At 40.0% G+C, this 23,439-nt stretch overlaps 1 protein-coding gene and 1 long non-coding RNA gene across 7 annotated transcripts in view; one reads left to right on the plus strand and one right to left on the minus strand.

Moving 5' to 3' along the window:
• Positions 1-505: 505 nt before the first annotated feature.
• Positions 506-23,439, plus strand: part of LOC121892134 — a 55,869-nt gene continuing 32,935 nt past the window's right edge. For 3 of the 4 annotated variants that reach the window (XR_006094304.1, XR_006094302.1, XR_006094305.1), the window contains exons 1-2: positions 506-873; positions 5,677-5,830. This is a non-coding gene — a long non-coding RNA (uncharacterized LOC121892134). The remainder of the gene's footprint in view (positions 874-5,676; positions 5,831-23,439) is intronic. The other variant, XR_006094303.1, reaches the window with a different exon arrangement.
• The window catches only part of LOC121892132 (chloride intracellular channel protein 5), a 29,950-nt gene continuing 24,364 nt past the window's right edge, over positions 17,854-23,439 (minus strand). For all 3 annotated transcript variants that reach the window (XM_042404978.1, XM_042404977.1, XM_042404976.1), the window contains 3 exons: positions 23,214-23,320; positions 18,612-18,793; positions 17,854-18,449 (listed from right to left, as the gene is read on the minus strand). In XM_042404978.1, coding sequence (XP_042260912.1) covers positions 18,288-18,449; positions 18,612-18,793; positions 23,214-23,320 — 451 coding nt within the window. In that variant the 3' untranslated portion in view covers positions 17,854-18,287. The remainder of the gene's footprint in view (positions 18,450-18,611; positions 18,794-23,213; positions 23,321-23,439) is intronic.

Genomic DNA, 23,439 nt, shown 5'->3' on the forward strand with positions numbered 1-23,439 from the left:
TGTAAAATAACAACACAGTTTTATACTGCAATATACTTACTACAATACTTATACTCAGGGACTTTAACCTTTAGCAAACATTTTCAAGGGTTTGCAGTATTTTCTACACAAGGGAGATGAACATCTGCACATTTTGTCTGTCCACAGCACTTAATGTAACAAAATTCATGTCTTCATGTAAGCTATGTCATCACTTACCATTGATTGCAAAACTGGATTACAGACACCTGGAAGATTAGACCACATTGGCACTGCTCCAGGACTAAACTGACAACAACACAAGTGATGTGCAGTGAAAGAAGACTGGACTTCGAATGATACACTTTAGGTAATTAATTTTTTTCCCAAATTGGAGATTACATTTACTCTATACTGAATAATTATATGTAGCCCAGTCTAAAAAGGTTTCATTTTAGATAAATAAATATGTAAATACATAGACGAATAAATTATTTTAAAATGTTTAAAAAGTATTCTATTAAAAGCCAGTTAAGTTGAGTGTTTAATGCAGTTCATAGTGAATTAAAACACGCTATAGGCAGATGAATAAATCTTTGTCATTGTGTGGGTGAAGTTCATGCAGTTCAAGTAGTTTGTTTGCTGTACACATAAGAATAGCATGTTTGTCTTATAACCTAACCCTAGAGGGCGTAAAGTTGTCAATCTTAGCATTTTTTAATTGCACTGGTTGTGACCGACCTGTAAGCCAATTGGAAAGGTGGAGGGGTGGGCTGTTTAGAAGACCCCCGTAGAGCAAAGCCGTAGGCTAGTCAGACGACAAATAGGAGCTGTGTGAAGACTGTTTATGTTCATTACTTTGGTGGATGCAGAGTTTTACCGACGGGTAATGGACATCATAGCCACCTGCAGAAGGTAAATAACCTCTGTGTATGTATTTTTGTTTCGCTTCATCACAATGTATTGTGTAAAAGATAGATGCTAATCGCGATTAGCGCACTAGCACGCTAGTTATATTAGCACATATTTCACCATAGTAGCAGCTAATGTTAAATTTTGTTCACACCAAACGCGAAGCGAATTTTCGCCTCGCTTTACTCGCGCTAGTTTGACCGCTGGATCATTTGTTTTTATTCGCGTCATTCGCGCGAGTTTGGCCGCAGGATCATTTGTCTTTATTCGCGTCACTCGCGCGACTTTTTCCCCCCGCGAATATTCACTAGAAAAGAGGTGAATTTATTTCTGCCATTTCTTTCCATCATCAACCATGACCGAAGTTACAACCATCACTGCCTTGTACCTGTTGTGGAAGCCCCAGATACGTCGGAAAACCAAACGCCGCCGTGTCTGGATCCATGACATTATCCGGAGGCGCACACAGCTGGGTGAATTTCACCGCCTTCTCCAGGAACTGCGTGTGGACGACGCTTGTTTCCAGCGGTGCTTCAGGCTGACCAGGGCCCACCTTGATGACCTGTTGGCGAGGATCGGTGCCAGGATATCACGGATAGACACCAACTACAGGCGGTCCGTCTTAGCTGCGGAGCGCCTGTCCATCTGTCTCCAGTGAATTGCAGTTTTTGGTCTGTCAAAATCAACAAATATTCACTGTATCTAGCAAGTCACACGTCTGCTGAATTATCTGGTTTACTAAAGCGGTATGACTCCAAATTAAATTTATAATTTAATGTTATGTTATATTCTTCATTGTGGTTGTTGTACAATTTATGAGTAAAGTTAATAGATTTAAAGTTAATAGATTTATTTCCTTAATCTCTTTATCTGCTCTTCGTGTTTTTCAAAGGAAAATTTGTTATTCTTTTATCCACCACAATAAAATAATAATATGAACAGGGTGGGAAATTAGCACTAGCCAAATGCTGGTAAAATATTAGTGGCTGGTAAATTTCAGACACAAAATTAATATTTAGTGGCAGATGAATTTGAACAAAGTGGTTGGTAGATGTTCACGTTTTAAAAGGATAATTTCCCACTATCAGTATAAACACTCAGTGAGCATTTAAAAAACACCTGTGCAGCCATATCAATAAAATTGCACAACTACTAAACTAAATTAAATATTTTCTATGTTGCAGATACCTAGCCACTGGTGACTCATTCAGGACCATCGCAAACAGCTTTCGTTTTGGGGTCTCCACTGTCTCCAAGATTGTCCCAGATGTTGTCACTGCTATCTGGGACTGCCTTGTGGAGGAGTTCATAGCTGTAGCTGTACCCACCATGGAGGAATGGAGGTCAATTGAAGAGAGGTTTGACGAGCGGTGGAATTTTCCTCTCTGCTGTGGAGCTGTGGATGGCAAACATGTTGTTCTGAAAGCCCCTGCTAATTCAGGATCCCAGTACTTCAACTACAAGGGAACATTCTCTCTAGTTGATTGATGTTGGGGGTTATGGAAGAACGAGTGATGGTGGGATTGTGGCCAACTCAGCCTTTGGTCAGGCACTTCCATCTGGCACCCTTCAGCTGCCTGCTGACTTGCCACTATCTGGAGCTGACCATGGAGGACCCCAGTCACACGTCTTTGTTGCTGATGAGGCCTTTCCACTCCGGAAGAACCTCATGAGGCCATTCCCTGGGCATGTCCTTCCATGAGAGCGACAGATATTCAACTACCGTCTGTCCCGAGCTCGGCTGGTAGTGGAGAACACCTTTGGGATCCTTTCATCGCAGTGGAGGATGTACAGGTGTGCCCTTGAGGTCCACCCAGAAGTTGCAGAGAAGTGTGTGAAGGCTACCTGTGTTCTCCGTAACTTCCTGTGGAGGACAACCCGGACAAATGCAGAAAGGGGGAGCATCCTGGTTGGTGAGGTGGAGCCACTGCCGACCAGGCAGACTTGCTGCAAACAACTCAGCAAGAGAGGCCATCAGGGTTAGGGAGGTCTTCATGTCCTACTTCTCTGCAGAGGGAAGTGTCCCATGGCAAGAACGGCTCTTTTAAGAGCCACTCACACATTACTATTGAGCAAAATTCATGCAATATTATTATATTGCCTATTATATTGCCTATCAAAAAAAAAGACATCACTGTGATAAGCTGTCAGTAAGTATATCCAGTGTAGATATGGAGACTGGAAGTATGAACACATTTAGCAGCTAACCAAACATAAACCATTTGTACGCTGCAGATAAATTATCATATAAACCTGATATTGACCTGAACTTTTGCTATGAACAAAATATCTATCTTACAACATAGGAAATGCACATAAGGTTGTTTCCTTTGTGTGTCAACTGTAGTTTTGTAAATAAAGAACAGGAAGTAAATTACGGAAATAGTGCTTTTATTTTTTTATTTTTTTGTTGTTCTTTTAAAAAGAACATTGTACCATTCATGGTTCTCAACAAGGTGCCTCAAAAAAAGGACACAAAATACTATTTTAAAAATATAAAAACATAAAAAACATCAGCATGGAGCCCCTGAACATGGATGTATGACAAATGGTGGCAGCAGGCACGGACAGACTCAGAGGAGGCCGTGTGTGAATGTGTGTGTGTGTGTGTGTGTGTGTGCATGAGAATATTAAAAATAAAATGGGTGGGAAATTAGCACTAGCCAAATGCTGGTAAAATATTAGTGGCTGGTAAATTTCAGACACAAAATTAATATTTAGTGGCAGATGAATTTGAACAAAGTGGTTGGTAGATGTTCACGTTTTAAAAGGATAATTTCCCACTATCAGTATAAACACTCAGTGAGCATTTAAAAAACACCTGTGCAGCCATATCAATAAAATTGCACAACTACTAAACTAAATTAAATATTTTCTATGTTGCAGATACCTAGCCACTGGTGACTCATTCAGGACCATCGCAAACAGCTTTCGTTTTGGGGTCTCCACTGTCTCCAAGATTGTCCCAGATGTTGTCACTGCTATCTGGGACTGCCTTGTAAAAAAAAGAATAATGATGTAAGGCCTGGTTTGTTCCCTGCAAAGACTGTCGCCCTGATAACCTATTCTGCTGGTTCCAAATTGAGAACTACGGAGCTGGACTCATAAATTAGTTTGTGTATCTGAAATTTAACAAATTCCCTCTGCTGGGGTGACAGTCTTTGCAGGGAAGGAACCAGGCTTTTGAGGAAAAGCTCATCCTCTGAGGGGGGAGGTGGAGCAGGTGGAGCCGGCCTTTTCAAAGCCTCCAGGAGGAGTACTTCTATTTCCCTCTCCCTGTCACTCCCCCGGTCCTCTTTCAGGTCCTCCTGGTCACTGTATGAAATCAAAACACCATATTTCCATCAATGCAATAGTTTGTAAAGCTAAAATTTACTGAGATCAGGCAACAGACAAAAATACATGACTCAAACATGAAGTGAATACAGTAGTGAAAAACATTTCACTCATGCAGAAATTATACTCATACCATAAAAAAATGCAACCCGACTTTTCTGAAGTACATACCTGTGGGTGGTGTTGCAGCAGAAACTGCAGCAGCACTTGACTCTGCCTCTATGGCTTCAGAGGACTGATCTGGCTTGTCTGTAGTGCATATAATAAGAATGTCTCGGTTTTTGTTTTGCAGACATATGATTGTCTAACCACTCTAGCTTTCAGTGTCAATTACAGCACATAAAGCATTTTACAAATGCAACCATATTGATACATAATACAGTTCCAGCCATGATAATTTCTAGCCTTATGGTAGATCAGAAAAACAAAAACAATTAGTTATCCAGCTGTACAAAAAATATTTTCCTTGCATCTGTGGGTGTGTGTCTCTCTCTCTCTTCTCCTGTCAACCAACCTCCGATGCCAATACCTGACGGCTCTGCTGCTGCGTCTGACACCTGGTCCTCGTACTCTGCGGTCCTGTCTTCCTTGACCACCCGCCCCATGTTACTACTGGTGTCTCTTGGTGTAACAAAGGGGTCGAGGAAAGACAGGACTGCAGAACACTTCCACCTCTTAACTGGCCCTTTCTTTCACACTCTTTTCTCCTTTCCTTCAAATAGGTGTCCCTCAGGCCCTTCCACTTCTTTCGACACACCTCCTCTGACAAGAAACACACGTAAACATGAACTGTTCAATCTAAATGACTAGTGAGCCAGACAAGTAACTTATGCTGTGAAAGCCAGCTCTGAACGGTTATGCTAACTGGGGCTAATGCTAGTGCTAACTTGGTCCATAGTAAAGTACAGCTGATAGCTGGAATGAAGTAACAGACATATTTTCAAAACTTACACGTTAGTCCTATCTCTTCACTCACTTTCCTCCAAGCGTTCTCTTTTTTTGTCCGGTCTCTTTAGCTGTACGCCGTTGTATCATACAGCTCCGTGTGACCACACACCGCAACAATAAGCTTGTCCTTCATTTTCCAACTCAACAGCCCGTCAGGATGTCAGTGACGTCAGGAGAATGTAAACGCTGATAGGCTCTCTTGACACAGCGTCACGCGAATTTCTCGCTCAAGTTGAATATTTTCACGAATTTCACGTATTCGCGCCATTAGTTGCATCATTCATGTCGCCCGGCGCGAATACACACAAATTTGCGTCTATTCACGTCTTTATATTGACTTTATATTTAATCTCAGTGCGCGAAAAATTTGCTTTACGTTTGGTGTGAACACACCATTACTGTTTGTTGATAGTATGTGTTAATGTCATAAGTGTAAAGCTCAAAACGCACTCAGCATGAGAAGTAAAAGAACTTTAGGGCGAGTTAAGTGACTGAGAAAAACTGTCATGTATGTCTACTGAGAACCAGGAAACACTCCGTGGACTCTATGGAAGAGTAGATGTCTCCTGCTCAGCTATCACTTCGTCTGGACTGTTGTCGCCCGCCAGCCTGTAACCTCACTCATCATTCCCCTCGTCACGCATCGCCCCGTTCCCATGTTTCAACTCAGGGATTTGTGAGTAACAATTAACCAGTGCATGTGCTATTTTATTTGGCAGCTTGCATTTGCAAGTGAAGCTGCCAATTGTTTTAGGTCACTACGCTCCCGAGTAACGACTCAGGCCTGCACGTTTTGTTTTGGTTTAAAGGACACTATTTTAATTTTGGTTGCAGAGTGAGTGTGTGCGTGTGAGTGTGGGCCCTTTGGTTAGGAGCTTCGAAATTGATAAGATAGAAAAAGGTCATAACTTCTGAGAAAGGTTTAAAAGCAAAAGTTAAACACATTTAAGTTTTGTATAATATTTTTATACCTGTTTAATTTTATTAATTGGTTTAAATATTTGTTTTATTAACTAAAATCATTATTTGCATTAAAAGTATTGTGTGTGTGTGTGTGTGTGTGTGTGTGTGTGTGTGTGTCATATTTACATTTCATTAAGTCATGATTTGAGTTTTAAAACAGGGAATAGTAATTAAAACTAAATTCTTAGTGGGATTTAAAATTAGTGACTCCTACTATACATTCCTGCTAAGTAGAGGCACCGCCATATATTTATAGTTCATAGTCTTGTTAAAAAGTTTAAAAGCTGGTAATTTCATTTATGTTATACAGGTTAGCACGGCCAGCCACAGGTAAACATACCCAGGGCCCGCCCATCGTACTACAACACTTGTTAGACAGTTACTAACTAAATAGCTACATGGGACGGGTGATACATATACAATTATACTGTGTGACTTTACCCCGTGTTATTAGACCACAGTATGAACAGCAGGACATTCTTCCTCTGGATGTTTCTGTGGTAATTGAACTGTGTGTATTTGCTGTCTGGGTGTGTAAACTCTGGGTCATTATTTTCGGAGCGTTTCCACAGAGATCACTGTCATTGTCACCATGGTGATGAGTGTGTGTGTCTGCACATGCCTGAGTGTTAACATGTGTGTATCTATGTTGTATCATTTTGGATTCTTTGAGCAGCAAATTATTACATATGGCTTTAGCATTGAAGTAAAACACATACAAGTGTTCCAAAAAATGAAAGTGGAGTAATAATAATAATAATAATAATAATGATAATAATAATAATAATAGTATTTGAAATAGAACCAAAGCTAACAACGTAAAATTTTGTGTGTACCACCTGAACAATTAGACCTTTATAGTGTTTAACTATATTTGATTAATAAATGGATATACATATTTACAATGTGTTGGGCGGGGGGAGTTCTGAATGGGATCAGAACAACAGCTGGCCAATCAGAGCTCCTGTTGCTGCTCTGTAGGTATGACCTCATTTACTTTTTGGGTGGCACACTGCTTACACATCTTGAAATTTCAGTGATCACATAATGAAAACTGTAAATGTTAAAGCAGAAACCACATTAAATGTGAAATGGAATGTGACAGGTGGACACATGCTGTATGTAAATGGAAAAAACCTTTTTAAAATTAGGTTTGTGCTTTTATGTTAAAATGGACATCAATCTCATGTCTGTGGGTTGTGTACAGAGCTGGCTTTAGTTTAGCATAAAGACTGAAAACCGAAGAGAAGGCCAAGTGGCTTTATCAAAAGAAGTTGTTCATCAAGGAATAGTTCCAGCATGCAACACCCCATTAAACCACAAATAGTCCATTTAAAATTTCTGTTTTTGTACAGATTGATGAGATGTAACATGTTAATTAGTTAGCTTTAGAGGCACCTGTGGGTGTATTTTTTTAAACTTTGAAGAAGAGCTGTTTCCTGCTGCTTGTAGTCAATTTAATAATGGTTATCTATGATTATGCCCACATACTGTTGTTGTTGCTCTCAGATCCGGAGAGAGTTTGAGTCCTAAGGCAATTTAGGTCTTAGTCCAGTAAGCTTTGAAATTGTAACTTTTTCTTTAATCTATTGGCACCTGCTCCACTTAGACATAAAAAAATAAATTTAAATTGTTTGTTCAGTTCATTTGAAAGATGTGTAATCACTGACTAGTTAATTCATTTTTTTCTACTCTAAGCAATCACATTACCACGATTACAGCATTGCTTCTGACTGTCTTTACTTAAGTAGTAAAGTCATTCTGTTGCTGTTGCTGTTCAGCACAAAACCAGGCCTATGTAAGCTCTTTTTATAGCCTAAGATTAATATCACAGCAACCACTCTTGTTCAGCAGAGCTACCACAGCATGTGTGTATCTGTGGCTTTTTCTTTTTCTGTGGCTGTGAGCTGACAATGCTGCGTTCAGTCACCAGTGGGAGGAGCTCCAATGGAAAAAGCTACAGATTCAGTCAGTGACACTGACTCAGTAGTTTCAGTTCCAATTCGAGGATTCTCTGTTAAAGGTTTGTTGGTTCATGGACTGAACACCTTTTAACCCTTACATACTTTTCAGGTTAAATTTGACCTATATTTATATTTGAGAGCAGTAAAAACATCCCAAACAGCTGTCTTTTAGCCTGACATTTTGTGAACTTTCCAAAAGTGACCCAAAATATACAACTTATTTATTTTGGTGCAGCTGATACACATTTTTGTAAATAGAGGATGTTCCAGGTTAAATTTGAGTTTGAATTTATTAAAAAAAATCAAAAATCACCATTCAAAAAATGTTGCATTCTTCACATTCAATAACATTCATTTAAATCATGATGGATGTTGTACTATTTTAGGGACCAAAATAGTGTGAATGTGATCTTTTTTCCATAAACAAATAGTACAAAACCTAAAGAATACACTCTCTCTGTTCTCTGAAAGTTTCATTAAGGATTAATCACCCAATTTATGAATGAAATATTGATTTGTGGTTCAGAAGTTTGGTATAGCGACTAATCCTAAGGGTTAAACTGTACTTGATTTGATTTATTGATTGGGACAGTGTGCAGTTTTAAACATTAATGACTGGAGTTAGCTTGAAGCTAATTTGCATCCGTAGTCCCCCACAATCAAAACATACAACAGCACAACAACAAACAGTACAAAGCCAAAAAAAAAACCCACACAATACAAAATACAAAGCTACACACAACAGCACATCACATACACCCACAATGTCAATTAGTAGTCTGTAGTAGATTTTTTATTTTGGCCATGAATGTATTGATAGAACTATAGTTCTTCATATCATCAGGTAGGGCATTCAACTGAGTGGTGGCTTTCATACAGAAAGCTGACTGCCCAAATGCAGTGTGACGAAATGGTATTCTGGAGGATCTAATAGAACTTACTGAGCAAGTGTACACAAAGTCGCATAGTAGAGGAGGGGCCAAACCATTTAAAATTTTATAAACTAGGCACAAATTTGAGAATAATCTAAAATTCTCAAAGCTCAGTAAATTGTATTTCTCCAGTACCCTACAGTGATGGAAATGCATTGGCTTTTTGTCCAGAGTTTTTAGAGTTTGTTTGTATAAAGGCTCAAGAGGTTTTATGGCTATTTCTCCAGCCTGCCCCCAACATGTGATGCAATAAGAGATATGGTAAAGAATCATAGCATGCATAAATATCTTGGCTGTGTCCAAAGAGAGACAGTTTCTAATATGTCTAAAATTTGCTAAGTTGTACTTAATGGTTTTAACCGTTTTTTTAACATGTTTCTTAAAGTTCAAATTTGGATCCAGTGTCACACCAAGATATTTAAAATCAGTAACTATGTCAATTTTTTTCACCTTTTATGAAAATATCAGCATTAGGAGGTTGTACCATAGTTTTAGAGAAAAACATACCTTTTGTCTTGTTTACATTTAGACTCAGACATGATTGATCAAACCAATGTGTGATCCTTTCCAATGCAATTGTTAGCTTAGCAGCAGCTAACTCAGCTGTTTTTGCATGTGTGTACACAACGGTGTCATCTGCATACATTTGTAGTTCTACATCATGACACTGTTGAGGGAGATCATTAATATATATGCTAAATAATAGGGGACCTAACACTGACCCTTGTGGAACACCCATTGTGCACTTCACGTTACTGGACAGTGTGTCACCAACTTTAACACATTGTGTCCTATTGGATAAATATGAAGACATCCATGCCAGTGCTCTAGATGAGAAGTTAAATTTAGAGAGTTTCGATATTTAAAACATCATGATTGACTGTATCGAATGCTTTATGTATATCTAAAAATACAGCACTAACTACTCTTCCTTTATCAAGTCTTGATTTAATTTGCTCTATTAAGTGCAAGGTAGCAGTTTCGGTGGAATGATTTGCTCTAAAGCTAAATTGCATACAATGTAGACCAAAATTGCTTGTATTAAAGCCCCTGGAAAGGCAAATCCATGATTGGCTATTAATCATGTAATTTAGGATCTAATGTGTATATAGTAAACACCTAAAAAGTATGAGAGCATAGCCTTTGACATAGCCTATGTAGTTCTTTAGAAAGTTTCTCTCCCTTCCCAAGTTACTGGGTTGCAGTTAGGCGGGGCTAAGCTAGGGAATTTATTACATAATAAATACCTGCCCAATCATATTTAAGAGAAAGATGATTTACGTGGCTATCTGGCCAAGCTGACTTCACAACACTTACTCTCATCTCCCCCATGAGAAAAGAATGCAGTGCACTTTTCTTTGCTTTTAGCTAGAATGAGAATTCAAATTAGCCTGATATGGTTTGAAAGTTACTTTGTTAAGCTAACTAGCAGACTTGGGTACACCATCCAAATCTGTATTAATCACTGAGTAGATAAGTAGCTCAAAAGTGTAGCATAGGAATGCTAATGCTAACCGTTTCATGTAAGTGAATGAAAGATGCTAAAACACTTAACTTTGTGGTCTGGAAGGTATAGTTCAATAAAAACAGATATGTGTGGTCTACTCTATTCTGCTAGTTAGCTGATTAGTGAAGATAACTAGTAGACAACCAGGCAAATCGATAATAAGCTCAAAAGTTTTGAATAGAAAAGCTAATGCTAACCGTTTCATGTAAGTGAATGGAGAATGCTAAAACGATTAGCATCATACTCCGGGAGGTATAGTTAAATAAAAATACAGATTTGGGTGGTCTAACCTGTTTTGCTAGTTAGTCGATTAGTCAAGCTTTCTAACCAAGCAGGGTCCATTTGATAGATTTGGTAGTTTATTCCATATCAACAAAAATTTTAGTGAATGAATAGAAAATAAAATGGTACTTGAACTGAAAGTGAGCTGTCAATCAAACGTGATCAGGACACGCCCACACAGTCCTGAGAAATGGTTTGAGCAGCCAAATAAGCTGTTTTTGAGCTAAGTTTTCTAAAAGTTATGAATGTTTATTTTCATTCAGATTTTTGTGGATGCTTAATGAGACACTCAACTTTGATATCATATATGCATTTTTATGATTTCAAGCCACATTTCCAGAGGCTTTAAGAAATGTTGTCAGTTGTTTAATGGCAACTTTCTCAGAAACCTTTTGAGAGTACTGGCAGCATACTTATTGGTCTGTAGTTACTGGCTTCAAGGCAGTCTCCAGATTTAAAAATAGGCGTGACAATGACACGTTTCCAGTCATCAGGAAAGGAGCTGTGTTTAAAAGACAAGTTAATGAAATTAGCAATGGGGGAGTTAAAATATCTTTGTGTGATTCGACAAACGTAGTGTCAAATTGGAAAGCATCTCTACTTTTGGAGCTTTTTAAGGAGCTGACAATTTTGTTTACTTGTAACTCATTAGTCTCTACCAGCTCTAAAACCTGACCTGTAGCATCTATAGGAACAATATCCAGTTTCTTTTTTGTAACTTTTTTTCCTAACTCATATACAGACTCAAGAAAAAAAATATTAACGACAGAAGCAACAGTAAAATGATCTTCAATTAACTTTCCCTGTACTTTGAGTTTAAAATCTCCTAAAAAATTTTGGGTCCCTCATTGTGAGATTATCAATGTTTTTCCAGATGAATTTACTATTGCCTTTTGCCTCATTCAAAATATTGAGATAAAAACGAGATATAGCTTCTCTTAGCTCTTGGATAATTGTTCCTTAAACCTTTATAAATCAGCATGTCAGTGTCCCTTCTAGTTTTAATTGCCTTCCTTAGTGCAGCATCTCTAGATTTCATAAGTTTCCACAAATTTTCATTAAACCATGGTAAATTGTTTTTATTTTTGGATTTCATCTGTATCCTTACATTAAATCTTTCCCTCACAGCGTTGATTCTGTGAGTAAAAGTATCACAGCCATAGTCCAGATCATCGGAGGACAGTACATCATCCCAGTTCAAGCTGTTCATTTCATTGATAAATTTATCTTGCTTGGCTCTGGGTACGCATTGAAGGATCATTGTCTTAGTTGCCGTGGTCTTAAATCTACTTGATCTGATAAGCCAGTGATTAAATTATAACTTTTAGTTATCTTTCTGGTTTGTTAGTAAATATCAGATCAATTTGTGTAATGGAGCATTTTGTAATCCTAGTTGGGCCTTTTACTAGTTGTTTTAGTTGGAATTTCTCTGTGATCATTTTTAGCTTTTTATGGTGGTGCGTGTAGACGCAGCAGCCCCTCGCTGTCCCAACCGTGCGGTATTTTGTTCTGTTAGTAGGTGTTTGTCCGGAAGTTTTTCGTATTCATCTAGTCTGTCTACGTTGGAATACAAGTACAGTCGACAGACTGTTAGACATCTGCAGGAACCAGCTTTACAACACTTTGGATACTGCACAAACAGAGTCGATAGAGGAGCTCAGATTACTTCGCCGGCCTGCAACCACACCAGACTCGACTGCTGCTCCCCCCCCAGAAAGGAGGCACCGCAAGCGCGGAGGTATCCGGGCTAGGCTAGTGGCTAGACCAACTCGCCCAGCCATACCATCCATCCTGCTGGCAAATGTACGATCCCTGGACAATAAAATGGATCACATACGACTGCTGAGGTCAGCGAATCGTAACGTGAGTAACTGCTGTGTGCTTCTCTTCACTGAAACATGGCTAAATGACAACATCCCTGACTCTGCTGAGCAGACAGAGCCCTCGTAAACGAAGGAAAGACTCGCGGCGGGAGTTTGTGTTTACATCCGTGATGCGTGGTGTCGGGACGCTGTGGTGATATGCAAACACTGTGCACCACTGGCAGAGTTTATGATCATAAGGTGCCATCCTTTCTATCTGCTGAGGGAAATTACAGCGATTTTGCTAGTCGCTGTTTACATCCCTCCCACCCCCAACAGCAATAACAGGAATGCAGCACTTTGTGAACTGTATCAGGCCATCAGTGAACAACAGACAGCACACCTAGATGGATTCACCATCCTCGCTGGAGATTTTAATCATGCTGATCTTAAGACCATCAGCCCAAAACTTCACCAGCATGTTGATTTCCCAACAAGAGGAGACAACATTTTGGACCTGGTCTACACTACCCACAAAGGGGCATACAAGGCCTCACCCCTGCCCCACATCAGACTCTCTGATCACATCACTGTTATGCTAATACCAGCATACAGGCCGAGAGTGAAAGTCACCAAACCGGTTCAGAAGCAGGTACGGGTGTGGCCAGAGGGGGCCTCCTCTGCTCTCCAAGACTGCGTTGACACAACAGACTGGGCAGCCACACACAACCTCACAGACATTGAGGAGTACACAGACATTGTTACTTCTTATATCAGCAAGTGCATCAGTCGATGATGTGACCCACACAAAAACCATCATCACTCGGGCTAACTAGAAGCCATGGCTGACAGGGGATGTCCATCGGCTGCTGAGGGCCAGAGACAATGCCCACAGAGCTGGGGATGAAACTGGCCTGAGAACAGCGAGAGCCAACCTGTCCCGCGGCATCAGGAAAGCAAAACAGGAATACACAAACAAGATAACCAGACAATTTAAAGACAGCAGAGACACATGGAGCCTGTGGCAGGGTATTCAGACCATCATGGACTATAAACTCGCGCCACAGCTCTGCGACAGCAACATCTCTCTGCTCAACAACCTCAACAGCTTCTTTGCTTGCACTGAAGCACAAAACAACACACGCCCACCCCCCTCCCACGATCAGACTCTGTGCCTGTCGGCTGCCAGCGTGAAGAGGACACTCTTCGCCATCAACACCCGCAAGTCAACAGGTCCAGACAACATCCCTGGTCATGTGCTGAAGGACTGCGCAGAGGAGCTTAAAGATGTCTTCACAGATATATTTAATACCTCTCTGAGGCAGGCTACCGTTCCATCATGTTTCAAGTCCACCATCATCATACCTGTGCCAAAGAAACCCGCTCCATCCAGCTTCAATGACTATCGCCCTGTGGCATTGACCCCCATCATCATGAAATGCTTTGAACGGCTAGTCATGTCACATATTAAATCCATCCTCCCCCCCACCCTGGACCCCTTCCAGTTTGCATACTGGGCCAAACAGTCCACAGAGGATGCAATCTGCTCTGCTCTCTATCCAGCCCTCACCCACCTGGACACAAAAGACTATGAGAAAAGATATGTGAGAATGCTGTTCTTCAGTTCAGCATTCAACACCATAATCCCACAACAGCTAATCGGTAAACTGGACCAGCTGGGGCTCAACACCACACTCTGCAACTGGTTGCTGGACTTCCTCAGTGAAAGGCCACAAGCAGTACGAGTCAGCAACAACACCTCGAGCAGCATCACACTCAGCACAGGGGCCCCCCAAGGCTGTGTGCTCAGTCCCCTGCTCTTCACCCTGCTGACTCATGACTGCACACCAACCTACAGCGCAAATCACTTTGTGAGTTCGCGGACGACACAACCCTGGTGGGTCTCATCACCAAGGATGATGAGAGGAAAAGGGGTGACCACGTGGTGCAATGACAACAACCTCCTGCTGAACGTCAGCAAGACCAAGGAGATAGTTGTTGACTTCTGGAGAGGCCACACCCAACACCCTCCACTGACCATCAATGGTACTGCCGTGGAGAGAGTGAGCAGCACCAAATTCCTGGGGGTGCACATCAGGACCTATCCTGGACCACTAACACTGCACCACCGGCGAAGACAGCACAGCGGCACCTCTACTTCCTCCGCAAACTTAAGCGAGCTAGAGCTCCCCCACCCATCATGTGCACTTTCTACCGGGGCACCATTGAGAGCATCCTGTCCAGCTGTATTGCTGTGTGGGGCGGGAGCTGCACCGACCAGAACTGGAAAACCCTGCAGCGCATCGTGAACACAGCTGGAAGGATCACTGGTGCCCCACTCCCCTTCCTGCAATACATTTATAACACCCACCTCACCCACAAAGCGACCATGATTGTGCGCGACGCCAGCCACCCCGCACACAGTCTGTTCAGCCTCCTGCCCTCAGGGAGAAGGTACCGAAGCCTCCGTACCCGCTCCACCAGACTCACTAACAGCTTCATACACCAGGCTGTCAGGAAGCTGAACTCTCTCCCCACCCTCCCACTCCCTCCTGGACACCCTGGACTCTGAACCCTGACCTTCAGAAACAGACTGTCTTTTGCACTACTACTGCATGATATCATGCTGCTGCACTATTTGCACTATACAGGACAATATATATATATATATATTTATCTTATTTATTATATATATATATATATTTTTTTTTTTTGATATATTTGTTGCACACTTTGTCTTGTCTTACTTTAATGTTTCCACCGCGGGATATTGAGAAACGTTTTCTTGATTCTTCTGTATGTTTGGCACATGTAGAGAATTGACAAATAAAAATTTTGAATCTTGAATCTTTTTTCCTCTTAGTTTTATCCTCCCAGTTCACATTAAAATCACCCATAAGTAATAATTCTTTGTTGAGATTGCACTCTGCAAGTGTCATCTGCAGAAGGGGGCCTATAGATGATGACCTATGATGTTAAGACATTTGCTGGGATAACATTATTTTTATCCCAACATATTCTAACGTGTTACCCGCATTATAAACCACACGTTCACATTTGATGTTGTCTCTCACATAAAAAAAGCACCCCTTTTCCTCTTCCATCAGGTCTGTCTCTTCCGAAATATTGGTATCCGGGCACCGTGAACACACTTGCAGGAGTTGTTCGTTTCAACCATGTTTTAGTCAGACAGAGAAAGATTTGAGTCAGACACAAGATGAGTTAGCTGATTGCTCTTTGCAGTACTGCTTCTGATGTTAAAATGTCCACCGAATAGCCCCCTCAGTTTCAGCTTCGGGTCCCATAAGACTTTTGCATGATTGACAGTTTGGAAGGTTTTGAATAACCTCTGCCTCCTCACTGCAGGGTTTTGACACACAGTGGTGTCAGCAGCAGGTTTTGTGAGAGAGACACTGGACCTATCAAGGTTTCCACAGCCCAGTAGTGAAAAGTTATTCATCGAGGCGTCATTCCTCCTGTTAACAAAGTTTAGTCTGTTAAGGGAGAAGCCTGGCCCAGAAAGTTGCTGCTCATTCATTACTGGCACCAGAGGAGTCCCAGACACACTCAGGCACAAATCAGCATCAAAGTTCTGCAGCACTCGAGGGGTCACTGGTCCAGGATTTAGCTGAACATCTCCAGAGAGCAGGATCAGCATGAAGAGGAGACCTGCTATTCTCCAAAATGGGGTGGCAGATGACCGGTCCACTGGATGGGTGATTCGCTCTTGTACCTGGGCTCGTCCATGCCGCAGGACAGAGGAATAGATTGCAAATATACCAGTAAGTTATGATGAAAACTTACTGTAGGAGTGTCAACTGGCCATGAGCCAGTATTTGTCCCAAACTCAATCACTCGGTGTCCCAGTTGTTTTCCATCAGTGTTGATTGCTCTGGCCAGACAGACACGTACAGGCAATACAGCAATGAGTACCAACAGTAGTCCAAAAAGCACTTAATTACTATGAAATTACTTACTTACTATAATCTAATACATATTGTACACAAACGTCCCCTCAGAAAAAATTCTTGTGAAACAGAGGGATCAGTAAACTCAGCATTATGACTCAAACTCAAGTTATATTTCCATCTTCCTTTGCAAGGACAATGACAGGAACACAGACAACCAAAACAAAGAAGACCAAGTACTGTAATGATAAAATCAGTTTAATAAAGATTCTCCCCAGAGAGGATTTAAGGCCAAAACACAGCAGGCTGATGTTAGGGTTGGTTTGGTTCAGATAACAATTGACTGGAAAACTCTGGTGGTTTGGCGTAAAAACATACAAAACCACATCTTTACAACAATTGAACCAGTGATTTTTAATTTTAATTGACAATTTAACTATTTTTTAACTAATAAAGGTTATTCCTGTATGGCATGAATGCAACTTTATCATTTCTGTTGTCCTGAGAATAAGTGGATTCTACTACAACTGAAAATATTACTTGAATGCAACAGACTGACTATAAACCCAAATATGCAAGATGAGAGGAGTGAGGTGACTTTGGGTAAGTGACAGAATGGTGGTCTTTGAGTATTTTGAACTACAAAATATGTCAAACAAAATGTCATTAACACTAGATATACCAACCAGCATCAAGACCTGTTCACACTCAGCCTCAGTCAGTAGCATAAGATACAAAAGAATTCCATCAAAGGATAATCACAATAGAAGTAAATAGTCTAATTGCATCAGTATAAAGAGTACACATACAGTACAATTAACTGTTTATAAAATGTACAAATAGAAAACACTCTAAGTCAGGCCTTGACATTAAATGCTTGATTTAACTACTGATTGGTCTTTAACATTAAGACAGATGCCATCAGATAATGTTTTGATACACAGTGTGGTTACACTTACAGTGACTTAACTGGACTTTGGGAGAGGGAGGACCACAACATAAAGAAAATCTACTGAAAACTTTGAGTTTTTAACTCAAAGTTAACTGGATCAGGCAGAACTGATCCAGGCTTGCTCTTTCCCCCTGGTTCCAGTCATTATGCTAAGCTAAGCTTATCCACTTCCAGCTCTGGCTCTGCATGAGGGTGATATCAGCCTTCTCATCTAATACTCATCAAGAAAATTAAATAGTGTATTTTCCAAAATGTAAAATTATTCTGTCATGTATATTATTGAAGGGCCATAATTGATAATACATTGAGTGATGTTATGTAAATTCACATATGAACTGTAAACATTTAGTAAAATTAGTTTAAATAGAAGATAATAGTGTCATTTATATTTTAATGATTAAAATTTAAAGTCAGGTGGTAATTGTTAGACTAAAAAGTATTAGGTAAAAACTGACTATAGTTTCTGATACTGTAATACTGAATGGTGAAGTTTGCTATATGTGCTATTTTATTGGCCCGGCCATCATCTGAAAAGTGAAAAAAAAAGAAATCAGAAATTAATTCTGCAAGCATTCTGCTTCTAATTACTGCTTATTTCTGGATGTCATTATTTGTTAAATCATTGGTATAAAGATACAATAGATCACCATGCAGTCCAACCTGTGAACGCACATGCACACACACACACACACACACTGGTATATTTCACTTCCAAGCCACTGTGGAGATATCAGACTTAAGAAGGAGTTAACAGGTGTCAGTTTCAATATCAGTATCAGTTTTAGTTTAGTTTTAGTTTTTTACAGTTGTACCACTCTTCCCCTTATTTGATTCGTTTTGCAACATCCAGATAGGCAAATTCAATCTCCCTCTCAGCTGGACAGGTGCTGGTGAACTCCTCCCTCTGGTATGCACAATTTAAATACCGCCAAACCCCTGTCATCTCTGCTGGGATCTCAAATCCACGGTATTTCTGTGCAACGACCTGGAAAGACAAAAATATGAGTAGGAGTGAGTTGACAGGAGTTGGGAGCATTGTTTGTTCTCATTTAAGTGCAAAATCCATATAGATTCTCTCTTGAATTTGGAGCAAAAAAATATATAGACCATTCTTTTTACTACAGTGTGAAAATCAAGCTCAAAGAACCTTCAGGATGTGTAGTTTAGGCAGCAGGTTGCAGTCAGCCAGACTGAGCTCAGGCCCATCAAGGAAGCTCCTGGAGGACTCAGGCAGGTCTCCTGAGGCGTCAGCATCAATCTCCTCAGGTAGCGGAGTCCTCAGGAAGTCATCAAGACGCCGAAGAGACTTCAGCAAGGCTTTCTCTAAGGCTGCACACACGGATGAAATTGCAGAGACAAATGGAGTCTGCTTTATCAGATAGCTTCTTGAGGGAGACTAATGGGACAAATAAGAGTAATGTGGCCTTAAAAGGAAGAAATCTCAATTGCTAAAAATCATCCTATGTGCTCTGACCCCTTAGCTATTTTTAAGTGTTTTGGTCCAAGTCAAGTCTCAAGTTTTGCATTTTAGTTGCAAGTCAAAAAACAAGTATTTTGGTCTATCAAGGCTTAGTATGCAAGTTGCAATAGCACAATGGCCAAAATCAAACAAAATACTTATTTTTTAATGGAAACAATGTATTGCCCATGTGTGTCATTCAGTGAGAACTCTTAAAATGAAGGTTCAAATATGTTTAATGGTGCAGAAAGCCTCATGGAGTTTCTTTCTGTTTGGAACATTTTCATTTGTTTGCTATTATTGCTCCTGACTTTTCATCTCAACACATCCTTGCTTGCTCACATTAAAACAGGGATTAGTGCTGAACCTGAATGTCACTTCTAAAAGGTAGACAAGTGCTATGATGATTAGGCAAATTTGTTGTACAAATTGTTGACTGAACTTAATTTTAAGTTATTTTTTTAGTTCAATTGACTCAGCACGTTTAACATTATACCTACTACTCAGTAATGGTTCAGTAAAATTTTAAGGCAGTGGTCACTCATATTTTCATGTTGAAACAACTTTGTATTTTTGATGATAGCAGTGATTTTTGATGATCTACCAATGACCCAAACACATGGTGTTAATTTTAAATGTCAGAAGGATAAAGATTTATAAAATAATGCATAAAATGCACATACAGACACTGTGCTGTATTCAGCTTAACTAACAAGTTTCAACTTGTATCAATATTATATATCAGTTAGACTGGCTCTGAGGATGATATGAAGTGCAGTATCCTGGCTGTCTTTACAAGACGCATGAATCTTTTTAGACACATCTTTTCAGCAGCTAAGATGATTTGTCATTAAGCTGTAAGAGCTTACAAAAACTTTTTTAAAAATGTATTTATTTCTTTTAAATTCTATTCTATTTTGACAGTCAGTACAGAGAGAGACATGAAACACAAGACAGAAAGGGGTATGACATGCAACAAGGGTCCACTGGCTGGGAGTTGAACTGTGGACATTGCGGTTGTGTGGCATGTGCCACAGTAGGCCACCGGGGCACTCTTTTTAGATATTTTTTGGCTGGACCACAACAGCAGGGCCAGACCTATAACCACATCTATCTGTCACAGAGTCACTGACTGACTGGCTGACTGAGTGATGAAGTTACACCATTGGTTGGCCAAAGGTGGCCGGAGCAGGCCGAAGGCCGCTGAAGCTAAGTATCCCAGAAGACATTACATACCAACCAACAGAAATGGCAGAGATTAAGCTGTTGTAATTTTTGTTGTAATTTTTGCTGTAGGACTGTTAATATGTCACTTTATAAAGTTTTTTAGAAAGTAACCATTTAGATTCCCGATATGCAGTCAGTTTATCACCTATTTGAGAAGAGATGACCTGTGCCTGTCGTCACTGTAACTTACTGTCAGTTTCTGCACATTACATGCGTCTAGTGTCTTTTCAAAATAAAGCACTTCTGTGTTCATGGTAAATGAAATAAAAGCAATATAACAAACCCATTTTCAAATGCAAACTTTACACACATGAAACACACTGTATTGGGGTCATTCTTAGTATTAATGATTAATTTGATAATTACTGCATTAAAACTATTTTCTGGGTTGTAGGTAAGTGGAATAACTTACAATAATAAACTATACTATAAAAATAGCCTAAATCTTAACTCAACCCTTCTTAAAACAGCACCATAGTCTTTTAGTATTATAGTCTTATGTGTACAGCACTTTGAGTTACAACTACTGGATGAAAAGTGCTATACAAATAAATAAACTTAAACTTACATAAAAGCATCTTACTATCTTGAAAGTGCTGCCCATGTCCATGGTTACCAGGTGACGTACAAATTAAAAGCCCTCTAGTGTTTCATACACGGTCCATCCATACACTAGGCACCCTTTGTTGTCATGTTTAAAACAGGCCAAATGGCATGAAAAATTCTAATAATTACTGCAGTAGACAAAAACAAAAAAGAGCTCTTTTATTAGCTAAAAGCAGGAATTAGCAGACATTTAATATAAGTGATTTGTGTATCAGAACACGGCTACAGAGAGGTGATAAACTGGAAAGAACGAAAAACTTTTGAGCTACTCATTTATTTGTAGAGATAGACAAATTTCTTTATGAAAGGCTTATCTCATCTGAATTTTAGAGTTTTCTTCTTTTAGAGTCTCAATTTTATTCTGGTGCCAGCAGCTATAACTGAAAGCAGGTATGCGTTATAGAGATGTTGCGCGTATCCCCACTACGTTATTAATTACCAAGCAGCGCTCCAAAAGCAATTTTCAATTCTTTAGGCTTTCAAGTCTCAAGTAAGTTGAGTCTCACAGCAGAGTCCAAGTCGAGTCACAAGTCCTTATTTTTGTGACTCTAGTCCAACATGAGTAAAAGTCTCAAGTCTTCAACCACACCCAAGCTATCATTAGAGCTGCAATAACTTTTTGGCCATTTAGGGCCAGGGCAACCGACCGTAAACACAATATTGATATATTATCACCATATAAAGCTGAAATGGCGACCCTGTTAGCAAACAGTTTCCTATTTACACATCGCGCAGACACAGAGCAACACTAGCATAAACTTGGAATTGTGTTTGTGTCCATCGGATGAAGTCCTATGTAAGTCCAATATTCACTCTCCTTTTAGCTCTGTTTTGTTCCCCAACTCCTTAGAAAAATATCTGGCTGTCTTCCAGCTGCTAAATGCTAACCTAAGATGGTTGACAAGGTAAATACCTTCCACTCATCATTATGTTGCATGCTGGCATTAGCATTTAATTCCTAGCATGGCTGTACACTCTTAAGGCCCTCTTTTAACAATCTAAAGCGCACAGTCAGAAGTGCATGGGGCAAGTGCATTTAGGGTGTGTCCAAATCCACTTTTGCTATTTCACCGTTGGAAAAATGGTTGCTGTTCAAAGGGGTTGTCCATAGTCTCCTAATTAATCATGGGTGTGTTTTGGGCATAAACATGCAATAAACCAATCAGAATGTCATCTCCTATGCCCTTTTAAAAGCACTGTGTGCTCGCACCTTGGCGGATTGCTATTATGATGGCGCATTTGCCAAGTAGGAAGAAGGGACACTTCTCTGCAGAGGAAACAGATCTGCGCATGATACATAATGAGCACAATGTCCCCTGCTGCTCCTGGACTCTCCTGTGGCCAGCCCCAGACCACCAGTTTAAGGTCCTGTTCATTAATTTGTTGCAATTTTATTTTCATTTGATTTTTGAAAAGGTTTATTTTTTAATTACAGCTTTGGTTTCTATAAAAATCGATTTGTTCAGTCATGGAGTAACAGCTAAAATCAGCAGGGTTTTAACTGCTGAAAGTATGTGAAAGTACCTCATTTATTTCCTCATGTGTTCCTCATGTCATCATGTATTGATGCAGCAGGAAAGTCGATCTGTGTCTGATCCGTTGTTGTCTATCTGTTTAAATACCTACATGTATTGCCACGATTTGGTCAAATAATTAGACAATGTTATCCATCATTACTGCGATTAGTTAATTCTGATAAATATTATGACTAAGCATTATGAAATGTATTTTTTAACATATGTCGATGTATACAATAATAATCTTTCACATTGTAATCCTTTTATTTGTCATCTTTTGCATGTTTGTGTGCTGCTGCGCGGCCATGTGTGTGTTTAACAAGCAGGGTGTATATTGTGCACCCGCTTATGTAGGCGCATATTACTATCTTGATAATGCGCCCTTAAAATAACAGTGAAACACTGTGCCATTGACCTCAGACCAGGTTTTTGTTGGTCAATAGCGCAATCACTCTCTGCTGCCTCAAGATAGCAATGTGCCAACAATGCGCCTGACCACACCTCATTTTAAGACCAACACAACCCATGGACGCTCTGATGGGCGCAAGTGCATTTGCTATTTAAACAACGTGGACGCTTGACAGGAAAATGACAACTGCATCTGTCTTAAAATAACAAAGACACTTGCATCGCGCTTGGCACTGCTTTGCACAGAGCGTAAGATAGGGCCCATAGTCTTGCTCACTGAAAACAGCTGCCTTCCACTGCTGGACACAAGGTTGATGAAAGCAGAGGTTGCGGGCCATAAGACCAAAACAATGAGCTAAAATAAGCTAAAAACCTCTGTAGAGCTGAGGGGAACTGAGTTAACAGACTTAGTGATAATTCACTGTGGGTTCATCAACATGAGAAACACTCAAATATTTATTTATGCAACTTTAACAAAAATACTTCTGGGTTAAATGAACTGAAGCCATCCTTCTCTCCATCTGTCTCTTACCATCGTTGGTGTCTTTCCTTGGGTTCTTGATGTAAGCTGAGAACTTGGCAAAGACATCAATGCCAGCTGTGTTGGCTTCATGATGTCTAGGAGCCAATCTTGGGTAACTGGTGTTAAAAGACACATTAGGGAAGTCAACTGTGTAAACCTGCATACTGTTTTATTTTCTCCAAATGATGCTCATATATTTTGACATTCATTTTAAACAATAGAGACAATGTGAAAT

The sequence above is a fragment of the Thunnus maccoyii genome, chromosome 24, assembly GCF_910596095.1.
Source record: "Thunnus maccoyii chromosome 24, fThuMac1.1, whole genome shotgun sequence".
Classification (NCBI taxonomy): Eukaryota; Metazoa; Chordata; class Actinopteri; order Scombriformes; family Scombridae; genus Thunnus; species Thunnus maccoyii.